Source organism: Chionomys nivalis, chromosome 7 (genome assembly GCF_950005125.1).
Source record: "Chionomys nivalis chromosome 7, mChiNiv1.1, whole genome shotgun sequence".
Classification (NCBI taxonomy): Eukaryota; Metazoa; Chordata; class Mammalia; order Rodentia; family Cricetidae; genus Chionomys; species Chionomys nivalis.
This window is the reverse complement of record NC_080092.1, coordinates 18,823,330-18,843,945: the sequence shown is the minus strand read 5'-3', so window position 1 is coordinate 18,843,945 and position 20,616 is coordinate 18,823,330. Positions and strand designations below refer to the sequence as shown.

General features: G+C 47.3%; 1 protein-coding gene across 1 annotated transcript in view; it reads right to left on the bottom strand.

Moving 5' to 3' along the window:
* The window catches only part of Slit3 (slit guidance ligand 3), a 593,945-nt gene that overhangs the window by 194,838 nt on the left and 378,491 nt on the right, over nt 1–20,616 (bottom strand). The window contains exon 5 of the mRNA XM_057774230.1: nt 9,092–9,163. Coding sequence (XP_057630213.1) covers nt 9,092–9,163 — 72 coding nt within the window. The remainder of the gene's footprint in view (nt 1–9,091; nt 9,164–20,616) is intronic.

The window sequence follows — 20,616 nt, the reverse complement described above, 5'->3', positions numbered from 1 at the left end:
GAGCCTTTTCGAGTCTTGAATAGACCAGCTCTCTTGCCGGGAAACAGCTCCCAGAGCCCATTTCCATCTCTGTCTAAAGGAAAACCAAGTTCCCATTTGTCAGGCTGTGACGACAACCGAACAAGACGATGCAAAGATGCTGTATAGACCGTACGGGATTTCACAAAGGAGAGGTGCACAGCCTCCTGGCTTGACTCTGCACTAGTTCTTTTAAAATGTTTTACACAGCAGAAGACAAATGCTCAGAATGGTTAATAAACTCGTCCGAAGTACACGAATAGCAAGAAAAAAAAATCTAGAATTGGAAAAAAATTTTTTTTTTTTTTTTTTGCTCTAAAGCTCCTCTTTTTAATCAGTGTACTCAATTCACACCAACAAGACTAGGGTCGGAGTTACCAGACTCTAAGTGTGAGGTCCACAGGGATACTCATCTCTTCTTAAGCCTTTTCATTTCACATTAAATCTAAAAACCTCTAGGCTGGGGCTCAGTCCAACAGCAAAATTCTCGTAAGACCCCTGCAGGCCCCATGCTTCCTTGGCAAGGTGGAGAGGTGGGGGGACAGGACTCCATCCTGGATCTTTGTTTAAAACCCCTGCTTCCTGTGGACTTTGTGCTTAAGGGGGCTAAATATCTGTGACTTTTCTTTTTTTTTTTTTTAAAAAAAAAAAAAAAAAAAAAAAAAAACTTGGCCCACAGAAAAATTGTCCTGGATAATAAATTTTAATGCTGGATCAAGAATAATGGTCTCCATTATCCCGAAAACCACAAAGGCTTCTCTGGGCTTATTCTCGCTGCCTTGGTTTGATTCTTTGCTTCTAAGACACAATCATGCTTTCCCAGGAAGGGCTGTTCTCCTTACAGGAGAGGCTCTGCTGAAAATCGTTCTTTCACCCAGTAGTCACTGTTTGCTGTGCACCTACTATGTGCGAGCAAAGAACCACCTCAGGAAGTCAGACTTGATCTCTGCTATTATACACCACGCAGACCACGGGAGGACGGTCATGTACACAATCCTAACTGAGGACAGGGTGTTTGTAGAAGTGCAGAGTGATGTCCCTCAGAGGCCTGCTCATTTCTGAGGGGAGATGAACGGGGAGTGGATATGGGTAACAGCGGAGGTATGGGGAGGGGAGAGGTAATTGCGATCAGGATGCAATATATGAGAAAAGGAGGAGGAGGAAGAAGGAAGAAGAAGAAGAGGAGGAGGAGAAGAAGGAGGAAGAAGGAGGAAGAAGGAGAAAAGAAGGAGAAAAGGAAGAGGAGGAGGAGGAGAGGAAACACAGGCCAGCAGAGGATGCCAATAAAGTACACAAAGCTGTGCTGTGATTTCATGCAACTTCCACGCAGAGTTTGGGGGGCACTGACCACCACTGCCTGCGGGAAATGCGGGACCATGTGTTTTCCAGACTGATCCAGTCTAATTAACTATTTCTTCTATTGTCAGCCAGTGTTTAAGGGCCGCTCACGCTGCTGGGCACAGGACACATAGGACGTGCTAGAGGCACCTATCACACTGACCTGCTCTTTGTACCGCCATCTCCCTCCATGGACAGAAACGCTACAGAGCAGGGACAAAACACTGTTTAATTTCTAGGACTGACTTTGAGCCTGGAAAGAGCCTGGCAAGAGGAAGGGCACAGTGATGATTGCGATGGGGATAGAAAAAAAATGGAAGAGAGAAAGGAAGAAACAAGGGGAAGGAAGGAAGGAAGGAAGGAAGGAAGGAAGGAAGGAAGGAAGGAAGGAAGGAAGAAGGAAGGAGAGATGGAAGGAAAGAGGGAGGGAGGGACAGAAGTAGGAAGGGAGGGAAGGAAGGAGGGAGGGAGGGAAGGAGAGATGGAAGAAAGAATGGAGGGAGGGAGAGAGGGAGGGAGGGAGGACAGGAAGGTAAGTTCCTGCAGCAGATCCGAAGCCAGCACACTCGCCAGGGAACACACAGCAGAAAACGCTGATGATCCATTCTTTGGGTCTTTGGGAAGTACTGCCTTGTCCTTTACAGTAAATCTCAAATCCCTCTTCAGGCAGAGCCCCCTCCCCCGAGGGACAGGCATTGTTCCCACAGGTCAGCATCTGTGGAGGCAACTTGCACAAAGTTCACCTCAGCTTCCACTTGAAGTCAATCCCAGGAGCCCCCACGCCCGCTTTCCCCACCAGGTGCCCATGACTTCTGAATCACTGTCTAAAGCTCCGTATTGGCCACTCCAGCTTTACTTCCTTCTGGAAAAATCTGCCCTCCGCACTGACTCCAGAGCCAGTCTTCTTCAGTGACAATCTCACAAAAGCTCCTTCTCTTAAAACCTTCATCAGTTTGGCTTCCGGTGTTCAAGTCCCTCCGGCAGCTACCTGCTCTAACCTTACTTATCTCCTTATTTCCTTTCTTGTTGGGTGTGCTCCAGGCACACCTCTCTGACAAGCATTGATTCTCCCACACCCTGCTGTGTGCTCGGTGATTTTTTCATACCTTGTTCCTTCTGTTGGGACTACCCTGGTCTTGAGTGAACGCCTACTCATCCTTCAAAGCTGATACATGCCACTTCTGGAGTGGAGACAGAATCCGACTGCTTTCCTGCCTCTCCACATCCTTTCCCTTATGCCCAGCGAAACCTGTCAGCGTTTGTGTTGCTGTGCTAAAAACACAACAACAACAACAACAACAACAAAACTGACCAAAGCCAACTTGAGAAGGGAAGGGTGCATCTGGCTTACAGAGTACATCACTGAGGGAAAGCCAAAGCAGAGATTAAGGAATGAACAGAGACAGGAGCCATGAGGAGAAGCTGCTGACTAGCATGTTTCCCGGCTAACATACGGCTATCTCTTATACAGCCAGGACACAGCTGGCTAGGGATGGTGCCACCCATAGTGGGCTGGACCCTCCTGTAGCAAATGCCCCACAGACATGCCTATCTGCCAACTCAAGGGAGGAAATCCCTCAGCTGAGGTTTCCCTTGTCATAGATGTGTTGGGTGGGCAGAGCCCTTGGCCATGTCCTACACATGCTAGTCCCTAAGTCCATCCTCATGTTAAGCTGTGAACTCTTTAAGTACAAGGATGGTCTTATTATTCTTGTAACATCAGTTTTGCATTCACCACTGGGAACACTTGTGCATGGACTCTGGGAGGTAATATCTATCCACCGGTACTAGTGGGACAATAAACTTGTTTGTGCCTTTGATGGTTTCAATCAACTTTACCCTCTGCCATGAACCACCACGCCACCCACTGTGAACATCTTGGTGATGGAGACAGGCAGAATGTGTCTATACAAGCTGGTTCTGTGAAACGTGCAGGGACACGTTGACAAATGAGCAAGGTAATTTCAGGGGTTGATAGGTGCTCTGAAGAAACATGCTGGGTAATGGGATAGACATGGAGGGCGGTAGGGTGAGGGGAGCTGCCTCAGATGGGTCTGGGGAAAGCAGCTTTGGGCTGGACCTGGAGGATCAGGAGTGGGTGTGTAAGAGTCCCAGAACACAGCATCCTGTGCAATCGGTCCCAGGGCAGGGATGCTACCATGGTGATTAAGGGTTGGAAATGGCCAGGGAGGGCTGCGTGAGGTGAGTCGAGGGACATAGATCACGTAGAGAGCTTTGGGTTGGGGGTGATCAGGAGTACCGGTGCTGGCCCAGGTACAGTGACAGGATGATCTGCCAACACGGATTCCAGCAAGGAATGGGGGCTAGTGTCCCTCCCTGCTCCTCCCTCTCCCTCTTGTGGGGTGGAGACAGCTCTCATTAATCTCTGGTGGAGGCTGTGCTGTAGTGCGGTCTAACTAGAGAACACAAAGACTGCCTGCTTGGCTTTGTTTTCAAGCCGTCAATTCCAAATTCTGCGAGCTGGCAGAGACAGGGCTATTGATTTTCCCTTCTGGAATGCGTGTCCTACAGAGTCCTCACAAATAGAAACTGAAAAACAGAGGGAAACACGACTGCTGAGAAAGATGGGGCCAGGGGACGTTTCTTTTTAAGACAATTTGTTGGGGGGGGGGCTGGGTCTTCTCACCGCTGGGTAGTGGCTTGTCATCTCAGTCCCCAGTCCGTCTCTCTCTACCTTGGCTCTGTGTCTTCCTGATTTCTCTTGCTTTCTTGCTGCATCTTTATTTAGAACCCGGCACAGTGCTTGTAGGTAGTAGGTATTTAATACTGGCCCCGTGAATGACAGCACGCAGGTGGCTTTCTCCCTGGGATTTCCTCCAGATCAGTTTGTTTGAGCAACTGTCTGGTCCCCTACCCCCCACCTCCAGTTTAGCAGCTCCTATCCTTCCACACACCCTGTGGAAAATGGGACTAGACAGTACATCCAGCATGCACTGGCTGTATGGAGTGGAGTCCCTGACTAATGACTGCTTTCTCTAGAGGACCAGATTAGGGGCTTCTCTCTGCTGGTGGAGGAGGGGCAGGGTACCAAGTCCCTCAGCATGCCAGTTGCTCCCCAGTCCCATAGGGTTCAGACACTGCTGCCTTTGTTCTGAGACCCACGGAAGTCACATGCTTTTCTCTTTGCCCGGGTGCCCTCCGGAGTGGCTTATTTGGCTACCCTGCATTCTTTCTGATGCTGGGATGTCTGCAAGGGGAGGAATAAGGGTAAATTCAAGAGCCTATCTGGAGTTCAAGGATGGCTAGCCAGAGTATAACTGTGTAGTGTGGCTGCAAAGTCTTAGCCTTAATTTTATCTGCCAGCTGTTACCGAATCACACACACACTGGCGGGAAGTTAATTTTATCATCTGGAAAATGGGGTTGTCACAAGTTTTTGTTTTTTTTTCTTTTTTTTCATTTTGAAAGGCACATGAGGGTCAGCAAAGTGAATTCATCTCAACATTACAGAACTTTCTTTTTTAAAATCCCCATCCAGTCTTTGACTTTAAAAAAAAAATCTTCTCATAATGCAGCACATAGTGTCACAGAGAGGTTCAGTCAATTGTCATTCCCCATATCATTTGTATCACACTCTAGTAGGTTCGTCTTCGGGCCATGTTACACAAGGTAATAGATCAACCGCGGTGTGTTTCCTAAGCCACGCGGCATGGTGTGGAGGGTTTAGAGCTTGTTCTTACACAGACTGAAGCCAAGGCTGCTAGTCAACGAGCCTGAAACGTGGCTAGTCATGATTCACAAGGTCAACAAGCCCGTGTAGGTGACCTGGGTGTAGCAGAAGAGCTACTTTAACGGGTCTTGTGCAAACTTCACTTCTGAAGAGTGTTTCCTATCACCATGGGTCCGTGCTCCCTTCCCCTCCTCCTCCTCCTCAGAGTGGTGATGGGAACAGAGCCTAGGCCTTGCAATGCGAATCATGTACTCTGCCACTGAGGTGCACCCTCTGCCCCCAGATGCGTAATTAAATGCTCTACTTCATTACCACCTCTGCCCAGATGCCAACCCTTGGTGCACTGTCAGCTCCCGTCCTGTACCTCCAATTACCCACGTGGCATTTTCCCTTGGGATTATAGGATCCTTTGCTCTACCTCCCTCATACTGGAATCAAGAAAGTCCAGAGAGGTAGTGTGGCTTTGCCAAATTCCCTCAATCAGAAAGGAGAAAACAAGACGTCAGACTCCGCCACTTTCTAGCGAACAGGTCGGGGGGTGTTAGCACTGTTCATGGGAGACAGGATATCCGCACACCCCCATATAGTGACAACCTAAGTCGTGACCCTCCAAGATCCGCCTCCTGAATTTTCAGTCTCGGTGAAACAGGAGCCCCGAGAAGATGAGTTCACAGGCCCACACACATGACTCTCCGCTGCTTGCCCCCCAAACGGTATTCATCAGGAGCTCACATTTTATCCTGTTGACATATGCTTATATGCCTGGAGGAGTGACTATAAGAATTGGCTGTCACTGTATTGTCTGAGCCATGATCTCCTCAACTTACACTTCTTTCCCCAGCCTCTAAGGATGCACCAAACACTTAAGTTCTATTGGTGTGGTCCCTACTGGCTCCTCCTTTGGGTTCCTCATCTCTCTACTCCCCTCTCAAGCTCCATCCCTTATCTCCTTGGACCAGAGAGAACTTCATCTCTTGGCCCGGCATTTCCTTCTTCCATAGTTTACTGTCCATATTCTTACAGGATAAAAAGCCTCAGGAGATGTGTCTGTATCTGTCCCTGGACACACTCCCTTATCCAATTTTGCCCTATACTTTGTTTGCCCTGCCTGCCTAGTTTACCCTGTGAATTCTAAGCGTCACGTAGACAGAAAGGTTCCAATTAGGAGCACTCTACCTGGCTGTAAGACTCTGGACCTGAAAGCAGGCAAATACAGCCTGCGCCGCTATGACAACTATGAAGGAATGCAGCAGCAGCAGCAGGCAGAAGGCTGGAGACACCCTCTCGTGCCAAGCACTGAACAGAGCTGCTATATGCATTATTTTATTAACCTTCACAAAATCCCTATGAAGTAAGTCCAATTATTAGCATCATGTAACAGAAGCAGAAAACCACGCTCAGAGGTGTCAAGGCATTTACCAAAGGTCACAGATCCAGGACCCAAACAGATGGAATTCATGTGTAATTCTATCAGACAGCCAAGCCATGCTCCTAACCTCTAGGCTGTGTTACCCATTGTCCTCCTCCTCCAGACACTCATTTGCAAGTTTTTGTGTTATCAGCATTTTACTTAGCATCCTCTTCTTCAGTGAGCATCTTTCTTGTCCCCGTCACACAGTAAGCCACCAGAACAGGAATTACATACACTTCTGGGTCTCGTAGAGGTTTCGCTCATGTGCACACTGCTCACGGAACAGGAGACTAAAGGACTCCACCGGCCGTTAGTTTGCATTTCTTTCTTTTTAAGAACTCTTCCTTGAGTGTGTTACCCTCCCAGGACTGCAGGGAGGTAAGGAATGTACCCCAAGGAGAGAAGACCTGCGTTCAGGTGTCAAATCTTCTAGCCAGGTAGAGAACCTTTCTGTGTGTCCTTGGGACACTACACATGAAAATTACATATTAAAAACAGTTTTATGCACCATTTTTTAATTTAATTTTTTTAAAAACCCACCTATTGTATGTAAATGGCCTTCAGGCAGTACATGTGGAATACATATGAAACACAGATGAATTCTGTGTTTGGAATTGTGTCCTGTGTCTACAATGTCTCTTATATAAACATTTCAAAACCCACAAAACCTGAAATTCTGAACACTTTTGGCCCCAAGCCTTTTCAGATAAAGAACGCTGGTTTGGTTCTGTATTTGTATTGCTCTGTCTAGAGACAGGCCCAGAGCGTTGCTAGGCTGACTTGGGAATTTGGAAGCTTTTACTCCTGAGGCCTTTGCAAGGTTACAGATATCCAAGGGGAAGTTAAAGTTCCCCCAACTCCCCTACTAGGAACCACTGTGGGACCGGATTACTTTGCTGAGGATGAGAAATGCAGCTGACAGCCACACAGCCCTGTTTATACATGACTACGGTATGTCTGCTAACTGATCCATGTGAAATTACCATCGCGGGCCCACACAGATCATTCTGTATATGGAAAAACGTTAACTTGGGGCTCAGTCATCAGGAAGCTGGTAGACATCAGGTTAGTAGTCATTCTCTCTCTCTCTCTCTCTCTCTCTCTCTCTCTCTCTCTCTCTCCCTCTGTTTTTCGCTTGTCCTGACATCCTGGGATATTAATTAAGACAATGTGTTGGTCTGAATTCATGGCAGTCCTCAGTTTCTAGAATCCAAGAAACAAAATGCTAGAAAAGCTGAAGGTGCCACCCCTGGGTAAGACACAGGGCTCTGTTGCCTCCTGTCATCTCCATCTCAGAAGCTATGTCTTCTGTAAGGCCCACACCTGCCTACAGACGTCTTCACATGCTCCGGCCGCACCTGCGCTGCCTTCCTCTTTCCTGTTCCCAGAGGAAGGAGCAGGAATCCTCCTTGTCCCAGAGGCCCTGCAAAGTCACCTCTACCTCCCAGTCCCTCACCTTTCAAAGATGTCCATGCCCTCTGTGTGCTCGGCATGTTAAACACCAAAGGTTTCACAGAGCCCCGGCCCCCAGGGTGAGGGGTGGGGGAGGCAGATGGCCTGCATCTGGAAGCCATCACCAGCTCCCAGACTATGTCAGCAAAGAAAAACCCCCCATTTGTTACAGGGGAAAGTGACAGTTGTAGATTTTTTCCCCTCCCCTTTTAGTCTCTTACAAGACCGCTTGAAATGGAATTGAAGCTAATGAAGGGGGCTGGTAGGCAGTCAGGCTTGCTCAGCTCACTCAGGCGGTATCTCTGTGCCTGTCTCCAAAACTACTTTGAACCCGAGGAATAGCTTTGTGGGCGAAGACTCAGAAAGCACACACCTTCTAAAGGCAGGGGCCCAGGAACTGTGGCTGTCGCAGAGGAAAGGATCACAGTTATTAGGCCAGTGCAAATACGGAGCGTTGGAACACAAGTCTGCTTCTGAACTATGGTGACAGTGTGTGGGTGTGACCATAGTAAAAACTGTGCAGAGCTGTTCACACTTGCTCTGTGCAAGGGAAATTAAAGTCTGAAGGCTCAGGTCCATAAACTACACTGAAGTCAACTACTTCCTGGTGTTGCTAGGGGACTAGGGTGACGTAGAATGTTAGTGCTAGGGAGCTGGTACAGGGACCTGCCTATGATTTCTTGACATCTTGTCAGTCAATAGTGATGTTAAAATAAAATGTGAAGAGCAAATAAATGAAAGCCGAGTGCAGTGCGAATGGCCTTGGACTCATATCCCCAAGGTCTTGGGACACAAGTTCTAATTGCTATTTCATAAGAGGTTGGAGACCAGCCCGTTTATAACAATGACGTTATCACCATCATCGCCACCGTCACTACCATCATCATCATCAGTGCTTGAATTTGTTGAATACTATGATGAGACCTTTCCTTCTTTCTCTCCCTCCCTCCCTTCCATTTTCCTAATTGCATACAACACCTGTACCAGACTCTCATGCCACAGAGGGCCCTGGGAGAAGCTAGCTGGCAGCACAGTCAAACCGTTTTGGTGCACTCAGGCTCTGACTTTGTGAAGCTCGCCACCTTCCAAGCCAGCTGATGTGCCCTCTTGTTCCTCACTCCCATGTTGGCCAGAGAGCTCAGGGAGCTCTATCTGCGCCAAAGCCACAAACACAGCACTTACAGGTTCTTCACGTCTGTGATGCCGCGGAACGCCTTCCTCGGGATGCCCTGGATCTGGTTCTCGCTCAGATCTCTAAACAAGAAGAGAAGAGGCAAACCAGTTAGACCGAGACCGCATTCTCTGCATCTCATTACGACAACAAAACCCTTGGAGGCTGCTGGTGCTGCCCACCAGAAGTGTTTGAGGGGCTGTTTAGTCTCAGGCCCCTGGCTGTTACAAGCCTGTACATTGTTCTGCAAGTGAGGACGTTAGCAGAAAAGGTTACTAGGCTGGGAGCAGCTTGCCTGGGGGGGGGGGGCACTGTGGGTGGTCTCACACCTCCAGGCCACAGCCAAGACTCCAGGCTATTTGTTACACACACCACACCCCATTCAGTTTTGGCACTTCCCAGAGAAAAGAGAAGACCCTTACTCCCTCCCCCGCAAGACATTCCTCCCAACTCAAGGTCAACACTGCTCAATCTCCCACTTCTCAGGAAGTCCTTTTGCCCAAGTTCCCGGCTCTTAGCATTTGGGATTGGAACTGAGCCTGGTCACTGGGTTTTCTGATAGGGAAAGAGGACCTCTTATGCATTTCCACATAGTCCATCCAAAATGGGGGTCTCACCCCTCATTCTGCACTGAGAAATGCCAACACACTGGCTGCTTTGAAGTGGATATGCGGAGTGTGGTGTGTTGCTGGCTCCAACCCAAATCTTCTCCAAGGATTTAAGTGTCTTCTAGAGCCTCGATTTCCTTCCCTTCCCTGCAGGCCTTTTTGGATTGTTTTGTTCTCTGGTTTCATTTTTATTTTTTGCTGGACCAAACACGTGCATTTGTTTTCCTTCAGACCTCAAGCCTGCTTGGATCTCAGTGAGCAATCAATCCGTAAAGACCCATCTGAGCCCCAGGCACCTGAGGCAGCTCCACCAAACACTGCAAGCCGCAAGGCTATTTCCGTGCAGCCACACGCTGCAGGAGCATCTTCAAGGAGGACAGTGGGAAGGGGACGCATGGGTGAAGACGGGGCTGTCCAACTGCTTCTCCTCTGTTTCTTTTCAGACATGAAGGTATATACACAGATACACAAATATACATGCCTGGTAGTTTGAAAAGAAACCCTCCCCCAAATAATGAGGGGAAAAAAATTCAACCACAGACCATGAACACTGCTAACAATTATGCAGAGAGCATATACATTTTATCGACATGACCTAATATAAGGTCTATTCTAAACCATTTTTCACATGCTATATTGAGAACATCTGTCTATGTCTCTACCAAGTGCATCAATGCCAACATTTCTAATGGCAGCACGGTATCTAATTGAATGGTTCATTGTATGACTGGGATTGTTCAGTGGGTGTTGGTTCCACTTCTGTCACATAAAGAAACATGAGATGGGCAAGATGGCTTAGCAGGTAAGGACCTTGCTACCAGATCCAACAACCTGAATTTCATCTCTGGGACCCGCAGGGAAGGAGAAGTGAACTAATTCCTACAAGCTGCCCTCTGACCTTCACATATGTGCTACAGCATGTGCACGCACACACATCATGCAAAATGGGGAAAAAATTTTTTAAAAAACGGAAGCCCCAGGACACATTTCTCTGTCCACACCCTTGGGGACACGTCTCGGGAACTCGCTCTGCACAAGATCCTGAACCAAGAGCTTGTGCCGTAGGTTACGCTCATCTTTGCCGAGTTCACCTGCAGAGAGATTTGTGATGGATGGATGCTCACAGGCTGGGTTTTGATACCACCTCCTTATAGGCTACTGAGGACTTCAAACATACATGGAAGAAGATTGCAGACAGCCACGGTCTACGGAAACTCGGGCAGTCTACAGGGATGCTTTGCAAAGAGGGAGGAGGGGAAATAAGACAGCAGAAAAGAGACATCATCTAATTTTTTCTTCTGCTGTCGCCTGCCGATAAATGACACATGCTTTGAGCAGCCGGCTGAACTTCAGGATAGTTGGGCTAGCTTTGGCTACTTTTCGGCTCCACAGGCTTACTTTTGGGGTAGGGTGTCCCTGTGAGTCCCAGACACCTCTGGGGCTGCCTAGCAGGGTGCTTCCCCATCTCAAATTGAGTTTCCCCTTTCTACCACCGAGGTAAGTAAATTCTGGTGCATAATGGGCTCTGATGCAGGCTCCCTCAGCCAGGCCTGATTCAATGAGCAGGGCTCCAGCCTGGAGTCGGGGCACTGAACAAAAGCCCACGATGACAGGCAGAGGTCAGACGGTGTCACTTAGGCCACTCGGCTGCTCTCCATCAGCCTCCACAGAGGGGGCCCAGCTCCCGTCATCCGACTAATGCAATTTCCACCGGGCATCTGGGCGGCCGTGGAGGCTCCCGCAGCCACAATGGGCCCAGTCTTTCCTGCCGAGGCCTGTAGGTCTCCGGACCACGAGCTCCTTGTTTAATAACCTCTCAGCTTTTGCTGTTATCGTTGGCTGCTAGGGAGAGCAGGCCTGGCCACAAGGCTGATAAATGAGAAAAATCAGGGAAAAGGGGGAAGAAATCAAATAGAAAGAAGGTTTAGAACTGGCAGCTTTAACCCTTGCTGGAAGCCGGAAGAGGTGACCTATTCCAGAAAGGGCGTTAACCTATTTTGAACGGGATGTACACTGAAACATTCTGGGGAAGCATGGTTGTACAGAAGTTCTGCCTGATAGTGGGGGTGGTGAAGAGAGGAGCATGGTACTTAAACAGAGAGAGATGGTGTACTGAGGGAGCCCGTTCTCATAGGCAGCCCTCGGGGAAAAGCCTGTATTTGGGTGAAACAGCTGCTTTGGTTTTTCTGGTCCCACATCCTTCCTGTACGTGTGTCCAGCTTTCTTTTGACTTTAGAGAACCCAGCAGAGGCACAGTTTTCTTTCCCGTCTCCTGGTCACTGTATTTGCCCTGTCCAGACGGAGTAAAACGGCAGACAGGGGATTTATCTGCTCCCCGTGACAATCCGCTTGTAAATTTTATTAATTTTATTTTCTACTGAACCTTCTCTTCTATGGCTAACAATGCCACAGCCACGCATCTGCGGGGTTGTATATTGATTTCATAAATACCTCCAGTGGGCTGACAAACTGACAGATTTAATGGTGTTACTGATGGGGCGTGGTGGAGGGCTCGGGGCTGGGTGCTTCACTTTCGGTAACCATCCCTTCACAATTATGGCAGGGCCTTTGTGAGCTTTCCTAAGAGTGTGTTTATCTCAGCATGATGTCTGAGCACAGAGCTATTGCCGAGGCCGATCCTCCAGAGAGACAAGAGCCACCATTTTGGCTGACAATTAAATAAAAATAACAAAATCTATCCATGATGCGTAAGAGCCTAGTTCTCGTAAATCGCTTGTTGGGGGGGGGTAGTGTTTGTGAGAAAGAAACACGTAGAAGTGACCGGAATGGCACCCCCTCCCCCAAGCAGAAGGAAGGCACAGGTTAAAGAAAGGCTGAGCTGGACGAAGTGTGCTGGGCATTTCAGGGTGCCAGGAAGAAAGATGGCAGGTCGGGAAGGCTTTCTTGGTTGGGGAGTGGGCTATGGATCAGGATGCCTTTTTAAATAATTAGGCTTCTGAAAGCTAAGGAGAACTGCATTAGCTAAAGAGCAGTTCCCAGCTTCCGGAAAATGATTAACCGTCTGATTATTCCATCCTAAAACACAGGACCAAGGAGGACTTATTAAGGAGACAGCAAGTCAAATGGGAGCTGGCAAGAATGGACATATCCCACATCCAGCCAGCCCTCCCGCAACCCTTTTAATTTACTAAAATGCTTTGGACACAGATTAACTTTCTTGGCAAATTTATTATTGTCTCATCTACCTTGAAACAGGAACCGCGGACACTTTGATAAATGGATTGAAAGGTTGTCTAGTTGCAGAGACGCCTTTGAAATGCTTCCGGGGCTCTCCCCGCAATGTCAGGCATGTTTTGTTCTCAGGGCAGCAGTGAATGACGGCCCTTGCTTCCATCCCTACCCCTGCAGGACTCAAGCTGAAAACACTCGGGCGGGTATACCGGTCCCGAGTACGTTTATTCCAACTTGCCTGGATTAAATGGCAGTTTACACGTGGGGATGGGGGTGGGGGATGGGAGGCATGCGTTGAGGTTTCGAACCCAGTGATTACAAACTTGTAAGATGGGTGGGAACTTCCAGAAACATCGTGAATGCTTGTTTCTGAAGTGCACGGCACGACTTCTAAGCTGTATGATCATTCAAGATGGTTCAGTACTCCGATTCATTTCCTTCATCTTTCAAATGGGGTTACTGGTTTACCAGCTTCCTCGATTCTGGGGGCAAACTGTGGGTACATGTAATGCACTCTGTGCACTTGGAGCACGGGGGACATTCTGCAAATGGAGCTTTTACTCCCCGAGTTTCTTCCTCCTTTAGGTTTGGATTTATGTAGCTAAAAGTGTTCCAAGTCATCGCCCACAGGACACGAACTTAAAACTGGGCACAGAATAAAACACACTAGCATTACTTCTGTTCCTTCCACAAAATCTGAGGGGAGACGAACGCTTCCCTTGTCTAGAAGCTACCAAGGAACGCTTCCCTTGTCTAGAAGCTACAAAGGAACACTTCCCTTGTCTAGAATCTACCAAGGAACGCTTCCCTTGTCTGAAGCTACCAAGGAACGCTTCTCTTGTCTAGAAGCTACAAAGGTACAAAGGACTCTCCATATTTGATTCCACATCGCTTCATTCTGGTCGAAACAACAGAGGTGGTTCAAGAAAAAGGCTGAGACCCTCCAGGGAAGCAGATGAGTGCACTGCTCTGCCATCCTCAGAGAAGCTTCCTCCTGCAGCAGGTGGGAACGAATAGCGAGACCCACAGCAAGAAAATACAGAGTGACAAACCTCGGAATACTCAGCCCTAAATGGGATATCTCCATTAAATCCCTCCCCTCAGGGCTCAGGGGACTCTGCCATAGAGGAGGTGGAAAGAGTGTTTAAGCCAGAGGGGATGGAGGACACGAAGGAAACAAGACCTTCTAAAGAGAGCAGGACTGGCACACATCTAACCTGAGACAGGCTGTGACAGCAGGCACTGGGCCTCCATGGGTCTGCATCAGATGAGGTCCTAGAGCTGAGAGGAGCCGTGGACGCATGGGGGTCTCCCTCCCTAACCCAGGAGCTAACCACTTGCAAATAAAAAGTTGTCTCCAAGGGAATCTCACCAGGGAAATAAACCACTCTTAAGGGTAGATGGCATGCCCAGTAGAACATGCCAACACAAAACAAACTCAACAGCATCTTTGGAGATTCTTTGTCTCATAATGTTGGGTCAGGCTATTTTTTCCCCAAATCTTACAGCATACATTATGGCTTCTGGCTTTGTGTTTTTAATGAGATTTCTGAGTGTGTGAACACGAGTGTCTCTGTGTTTCTTGTGCTTTTTTCTTTGGCTCTTTCTCTTCTGTTTGTTTGTTTTTTCTGTTCTCATTTATTTTTGTTTTATCTTATTTATTTTATTATCATTCCTTAGATACATGCTTTTTTTTTTCTTCCCCCAAGAAGAGACAGAAAGAATGTGAGTACAGAGGGGAGGAGGAGGTGGAAAGGAGGAGCAGGGGGAGGGGAGGGGAAACAATAATCAAAATATATTGTATGAAAAAAATCTATTTTCAATACAAGAAAAAAAGAATGAAAGAGACAAAGGTTGAATTGGCTGAGAAACCACGACTCCAAGGTTAAACAGTGGATGGACAGAGTCCTTCAGGACTTCAGTGCAGATAACAAGATGTCAGGGAATGAGCACACAGAAGGAAATAAAGAACAACTTAACTAAGGTCTCACTTAGCCTTAGGTCTTGGACCTGAGAGAAAAAGGAGCCGGAGCGCCTTTCTTCAAGCAAGGGGGCTGGCCTTTGTAGCCATGCTCCCGACAATCCTTGGTTAGGGACCACCCAAGAGAATTCGACCATCCAGCCTCTGCTGCCCTACTTAATGTAGGCATGAGTGACACCAGCAAGCCAGGACAAATTGCCGGAAAGTTCCTGGCTATGAGACTTATCAGCTAAGTCCATAGCTCCTGGGAAGAGAAGCCAGTGCTAGAAGAGACAACCTAGCGGACTAAACCCATTCATAAGACAGCTTCAAAGACAATTCTCAATCAGGAAGCTGGTCGCAGGCTGAACCATCACTCCCCAAATAGGACTTAAGAGCCCACACAAGAAGCAGTCAGTGAGATTTATAACTCTTTTGTTCAATGCCTCAGTCCCTTGCGCAGGAGACTACTCAACGGTGCCTTTGCAGTAGCTTTAAAAAAATCCATCAGCTCTCGATTAGCCAAACTAAAGGAGAGCGTGATATAAAAAGCATTTATATTTGGACCTGTTATTGAATTTGGGATCAGGGTGGTGGATTACCACTCTGATTCTCTTCGGCCTGAATATATGTTAAAATTACTTTCACATTCTCTGCCTAGTAGGAGGGAATTTTCCCATTGGTGCCCTGAACATATCAATCAAAACCCATTTAGGGGTTTAAAGATTTCTGACAAACAAGCCACAGAGCTAACATTTCTCATATTCTCAACACGGCTCCTTATATAAAACTAACCCTGGCTTCCCCTCCCTGAAGCCCCAACTCCTAATGTATGATATTCCCGTGACCAATCACTTTGCTCTGAGAATTAAAGGGAAAACACTGTTTTCCCTTACTTGATGCTATGTGGTAGGAGGGTCAGACTTGGAGGCAAAATTATTCCCTGGGGATTTTACTGTGTGGACTTCAGGGAAGATTTATCTTAATAGGTAAATCTCTTCTGCGAGCAATTTATCTTAATAAGCAGGATTATATATTTGCAGTTGGGTCACTGTCAAAATCAAATGAGCAACCAGCAAGCGTACGTCTCGTTCTAAGAAGCCTGGCTCCCTCCAGCTGGGTACGTCTAGTCAATGGTATCCTTTGTCGCGGGCAGACGACAACAGTGTAATGGAATCATTTCCTCAAGAACTGCCACCTATCTAGGGGACACAGAGAATCAAAGTACGCCTGTGGGGGGCGGGGGAATGACCCACAATCACTTCCCAGCATTCTAGCTGTGTTGCTGGCTTTCACTGCCCGAGCTTACATTACCTCCTACCTTGACATGAGAAAGTGAATGTGAGGTGTCAATAAGGCAGCTTGTGTCCCGCCTTTCCTTACACACTCACCAGAAACTTCCTTTATTAATCGGGTGTTTAAGAGCAGCGGACTGAATGCCAGTTTACATGATGCTTCCTTCAGAAAAGATGAATTAAGTACCTACGTGTTACACACAGAAGCAAACGGAACTGACTGCTGGTCCTGGAACCTGCATTCTTAGTTAACCTTGACACAAAGGCGCAGACTCCTCAACACTGACAAATATAAAATATGTTCTGCACACCTCCAGAAACAAGAGCAATAGTTTTAATGCTGCTTGATTTTCAACAAGACGAAAGCCTGTCTCTAAATGCACACTGCTTTTATGAATTTGTCATTTGCTCAGGACCCCAAATGCTAGCCTGAATTCCCAGGACTTTCGGGAACACAGTCTGGACTTCATCGGATTAGGTTTCATCTGTCAGAGCGACCTATGAAAAAATCAGGGTGGGCTGAAGACATGGCCGAGTGTGAACAGTGTACAGGACAGCCCTTCTCAAATGGTCAGTCGGAATTTAGAGGTTGTGCTGCAAAAAGGTAGATATTCTGTCGATTGTTTTAAAATCAGGAATGAGAATGGTAACATTATGTTCACTTCACCTTGGTTTCTGAGACAAATGGAGGCCATTCAGGATCTAGCGATTGTGTCTAGATTTTAACTTTAGTATAATCCAGAAGAGGGAAACGGGATTGAGATACTGAAGAAATAAGGCTGGCCAGAAGTTTTGGGGGCTGAGCGTTCAGAAAAAGATTCACTCGTTGCTTACACCTTACTTTGAAACATGTATAAATTTCTTCTAAAAAGTTAATGTGGGTTCCTGGAAGCCACCCCAGAGTTACTGCACCAGACACCTGACGGGCCCTGGAGTCTAACCCTTGAACAAGCCTGAGAATCACAGGCACTATGTTAGGTGCTGACTTCAGGTCCCCATGTTGCTGTTAAACAGGCTGTGTATCTCTTTCAAGATATCTACTCAATGCTCTCAGCTCCAAGCTGTACTTACAGATTTTAGGCTAGGCACTGCAGAAAATGAAGAGCAAGTGCTTCTTATCTGGCCAGCAGGACATTCCAGCCCTGGGCTTCATTTGCCGTCCAACTTTGGCGTATACCCTTCGGGAAAACTGCTAACTACAGTTAGTACTGACCCACAGAGGTGTAACGTGAGCTGAGACGCACTTTAAAAGTTTTCATTAGTCACATTCGAAATGGGAAAAAGAAATGGCTGAAGCCCCAGCAAGATGGCTCAGCAGGTAAGGGTATTTGCCACCAAACCTGACAACCTGAGCTTGATCCCAGAATCTATTTGGTAGAAGGAAGGACAGACTCCCAGATACCTTCTGACTTCCATGTGTACACCAAGGCCTTTGTGGGCCCCCACGTAGAAGTGTGTGTGTTTTGTATGATAAACAAATGTACAAAACTCAAAAAGTGATTATTAATTTGAGTAAGGCACTTAAAAACATTACATTCAAAATATTGTCACGTGCATGCAATCGGTTTAAAAACCTACTGAGATCATTTCTCATAGCAAGTCCTTAAAACTGGATGTGTGTTTCATGCACACCCCAAATTGGACCAGGGACATCCTAAATGGCCAATGGCCACATGCAGCTACTTCCTGCAGCATGACAGGCTAGAAGATGTTGCTTCATGGCCTCTAACTGTCAACCTTTGGAGGAGTCCAATATGGGACTTGGGAGTCTGGGTGTGGTCACAACAGTGGAAGATAGCAGGTAGGGTTGAAACTCACAGATGCAGGGAAGCAAAGCACAGCTGGAAGCATTGCAATCACTAAGGCATTCCCCCTGAGGACCTCGCTCCAGTCACACAAGTTTTCCAACTGTTCAGTCTATCACTCTTCCAGGGCTGGCAGGGTTAACGAATACTCCCAGTCCAAACAGAAACTTTCTTCATTTAATTATTCCCCGCAACTCCAACTAATGCTCTTTTTGTTAATGAAACAGCATTATAATTGACTGATCATCTCCAGCAAAGGATGCAGAGTCTGAGCTTCTCCACAGCTCACTAATCCCTAGGATTATCACAATTTAGCGACAAGGCAGTTGCATTAGATGGGATTGGGGAGCTCTTATTAGCAGCCCAATTATGCCTTGCTCATGCCACTAAGTGGTCCAGGAAGCACCGGCAAGATTCCAACAGCAATGTAGGTCCTCCAGAGTCGGCGTACAGGTATAGCTCTATGCAACTGTCCGAGTCTGCATATATACATCACCATATCACTGTCAGAGTCCCCGTGTGTGTATGTCACTAGGTACCATGAGAGTCCTGTTTATGTACAACACTTACAACATGCCAGTGTCTCCATATGTGCATCATCAAGTACCTGCCAGAGTCCCTGTGTGTGCGTATCACTGGGTACCCACCAGAGTCCCCGCGGGTGTCACTTTGTACCCATTAGGGTCCCTGTGTATGTCACTTTGTACCCATTAGGCTCCCTGTGTGTGCACATCACTACGCACCTGCCAGAGCCACCACATACACTTGTCACTAGGCACCTATCCGTGTCACAAACAGGCTTTGGATGTGCTGGAATTGGTTGCTGAAAATCTGATTGCGAATCTCTAATGCTGGACCTGAGATAGCGCCACACCAAGCCTTAAGTTCGAGAAGATCTTTGGTTTATCAACCTTGTGGAGGATAAGGGTTCACTTGGTCCAAAAGAATGGTGACATGCATTCTGTATTTTCCCTTTGTTTGAGGTGATGTGTCTGCCTCTTGGGGTTGGGGAAACAGGGCTCACTTCTATGCAATCTACCTTCCCCTGAGCTTGACATATTATTCCGTTCCCCACCCCCTACCCCCTGTGCCTCTTTCTTGGCAGCCTTCTGAGGCTTTCATCCCTAATTTGATTGTCGTAGCTGACACTGTCAATCTGAAATCCAGTAGCATATCTAATGCTGGCTGGACAAGGGGGAAGGCATGAGGCTGAGGGGGAGGCAAATTCATCTCAAGAAGTAGCTTTATGTAAATCGATCCTTTGGCCCGAATGCTGGAGCCAGGCATTTGCTGATTAATTGGAGAAGTGTCCTTGTCCCCATGTCTTCTTTGGAGAGATGACCCAAATTGAGTCCTCTCTTCTTCACAAAGACATTCCCATGCCAAAAAGCTTTTACAATTAGAAGACAAAACCTTGCAAGAGAGGGGGAGGTGATGGTGGGGAAGTGGAGGGAGAGGGGTCTTATGGAAATGTTCTGAACTGAAGCGTGTGCATTTGGCCTACTTGGTGATTAATTGCTAACTGGGCCCCCTCTTTTGCCTCTGAGCCTGACGACTGATAGCCTAGGTTCAGAGGCCGACTGTCTCAGAGGTGAGATCTATTTAGACATAATTAGCAAAAACTGAGAGGAGGGAAACTCTGTTCTTAATGATTTTGTTTTTAGTAAATTGATATTTTTCAGTTAGAACTTGAGTCCATTTCTCTCCGTGTCAGGGAAGAGGGGGTGGGGATATAAATGATTCAATCTTTCTTTCATGTCCTTTTAACCTTTCCTACAAAAGAGCTTAGCAAAATGGAGGATCGTCTCCAATTCGGTCCTTTTAACTCAGTCCTGGTCCCAAGCTCCTGCTTCCCCAAAAAGCCAGAGGCAAATTAGCCACCTGGGTCCTGGCCGAGGAAGTTCGAATCCAGAGGGGTTAGCTGTCATTCAGCTTGCACACTTACTGAGGTAGCTTCAGAAGCTGCACAGTCTTTCTACGGGCCCCCCACAACTCAGCTTCATGTAGCTTTCGCTGTTATGTTCTCTATATATATCTTAAAACATATTTGTTGGATGGATTTAAAAAAATCTTGATAGGCAGTGGTGGCGCATGCCTTTAATCCCAGCACTCTGGAGGCAGAGGCAGGTGGAACTCTGAGTTTGAGACTAGCCTGGGCTACAGAGCGAGTTCCAGAAGAGCTAGGGATATACAGAGAAACCCTGCCTCAAAACAAAACAAAACAAAACAAAACAAAACAAAAACCTTTAAGTAAAAATGATTTCACGCCATTGTTTGGTTCATGGAGGAAAGCCATTCAGCAAGAGCCCAACACCGCGAATTACAAGGCTGGCCTCTGGAAGCCCAGCTCCGGATGATGTACTCAGGTGCTTAAGTCATCACCTCATGTTAATAGTATATATCTCTTGTCACGATCCCCAGCACCATTTATCACTCTATGCAAAGCGATTTTAGTTATGGCTAATGATTCACACTGTGGATGTCAGAGTAAAAGAGAGACACCATTCTCTTGCTTAGGTAAAGACAGATGCAGGTCAATAGATTGACACCTCGTTTGAGGTTGACACTAATGTTTAATTCCAGGCTGGCTTCGGGCCGCTTAGCTTGAAAAGTTTGGGGTGAAGGACATGAGCACTTGGTGGATCCAGAGAATCGCAGAACTGAAATCAGTCAGTG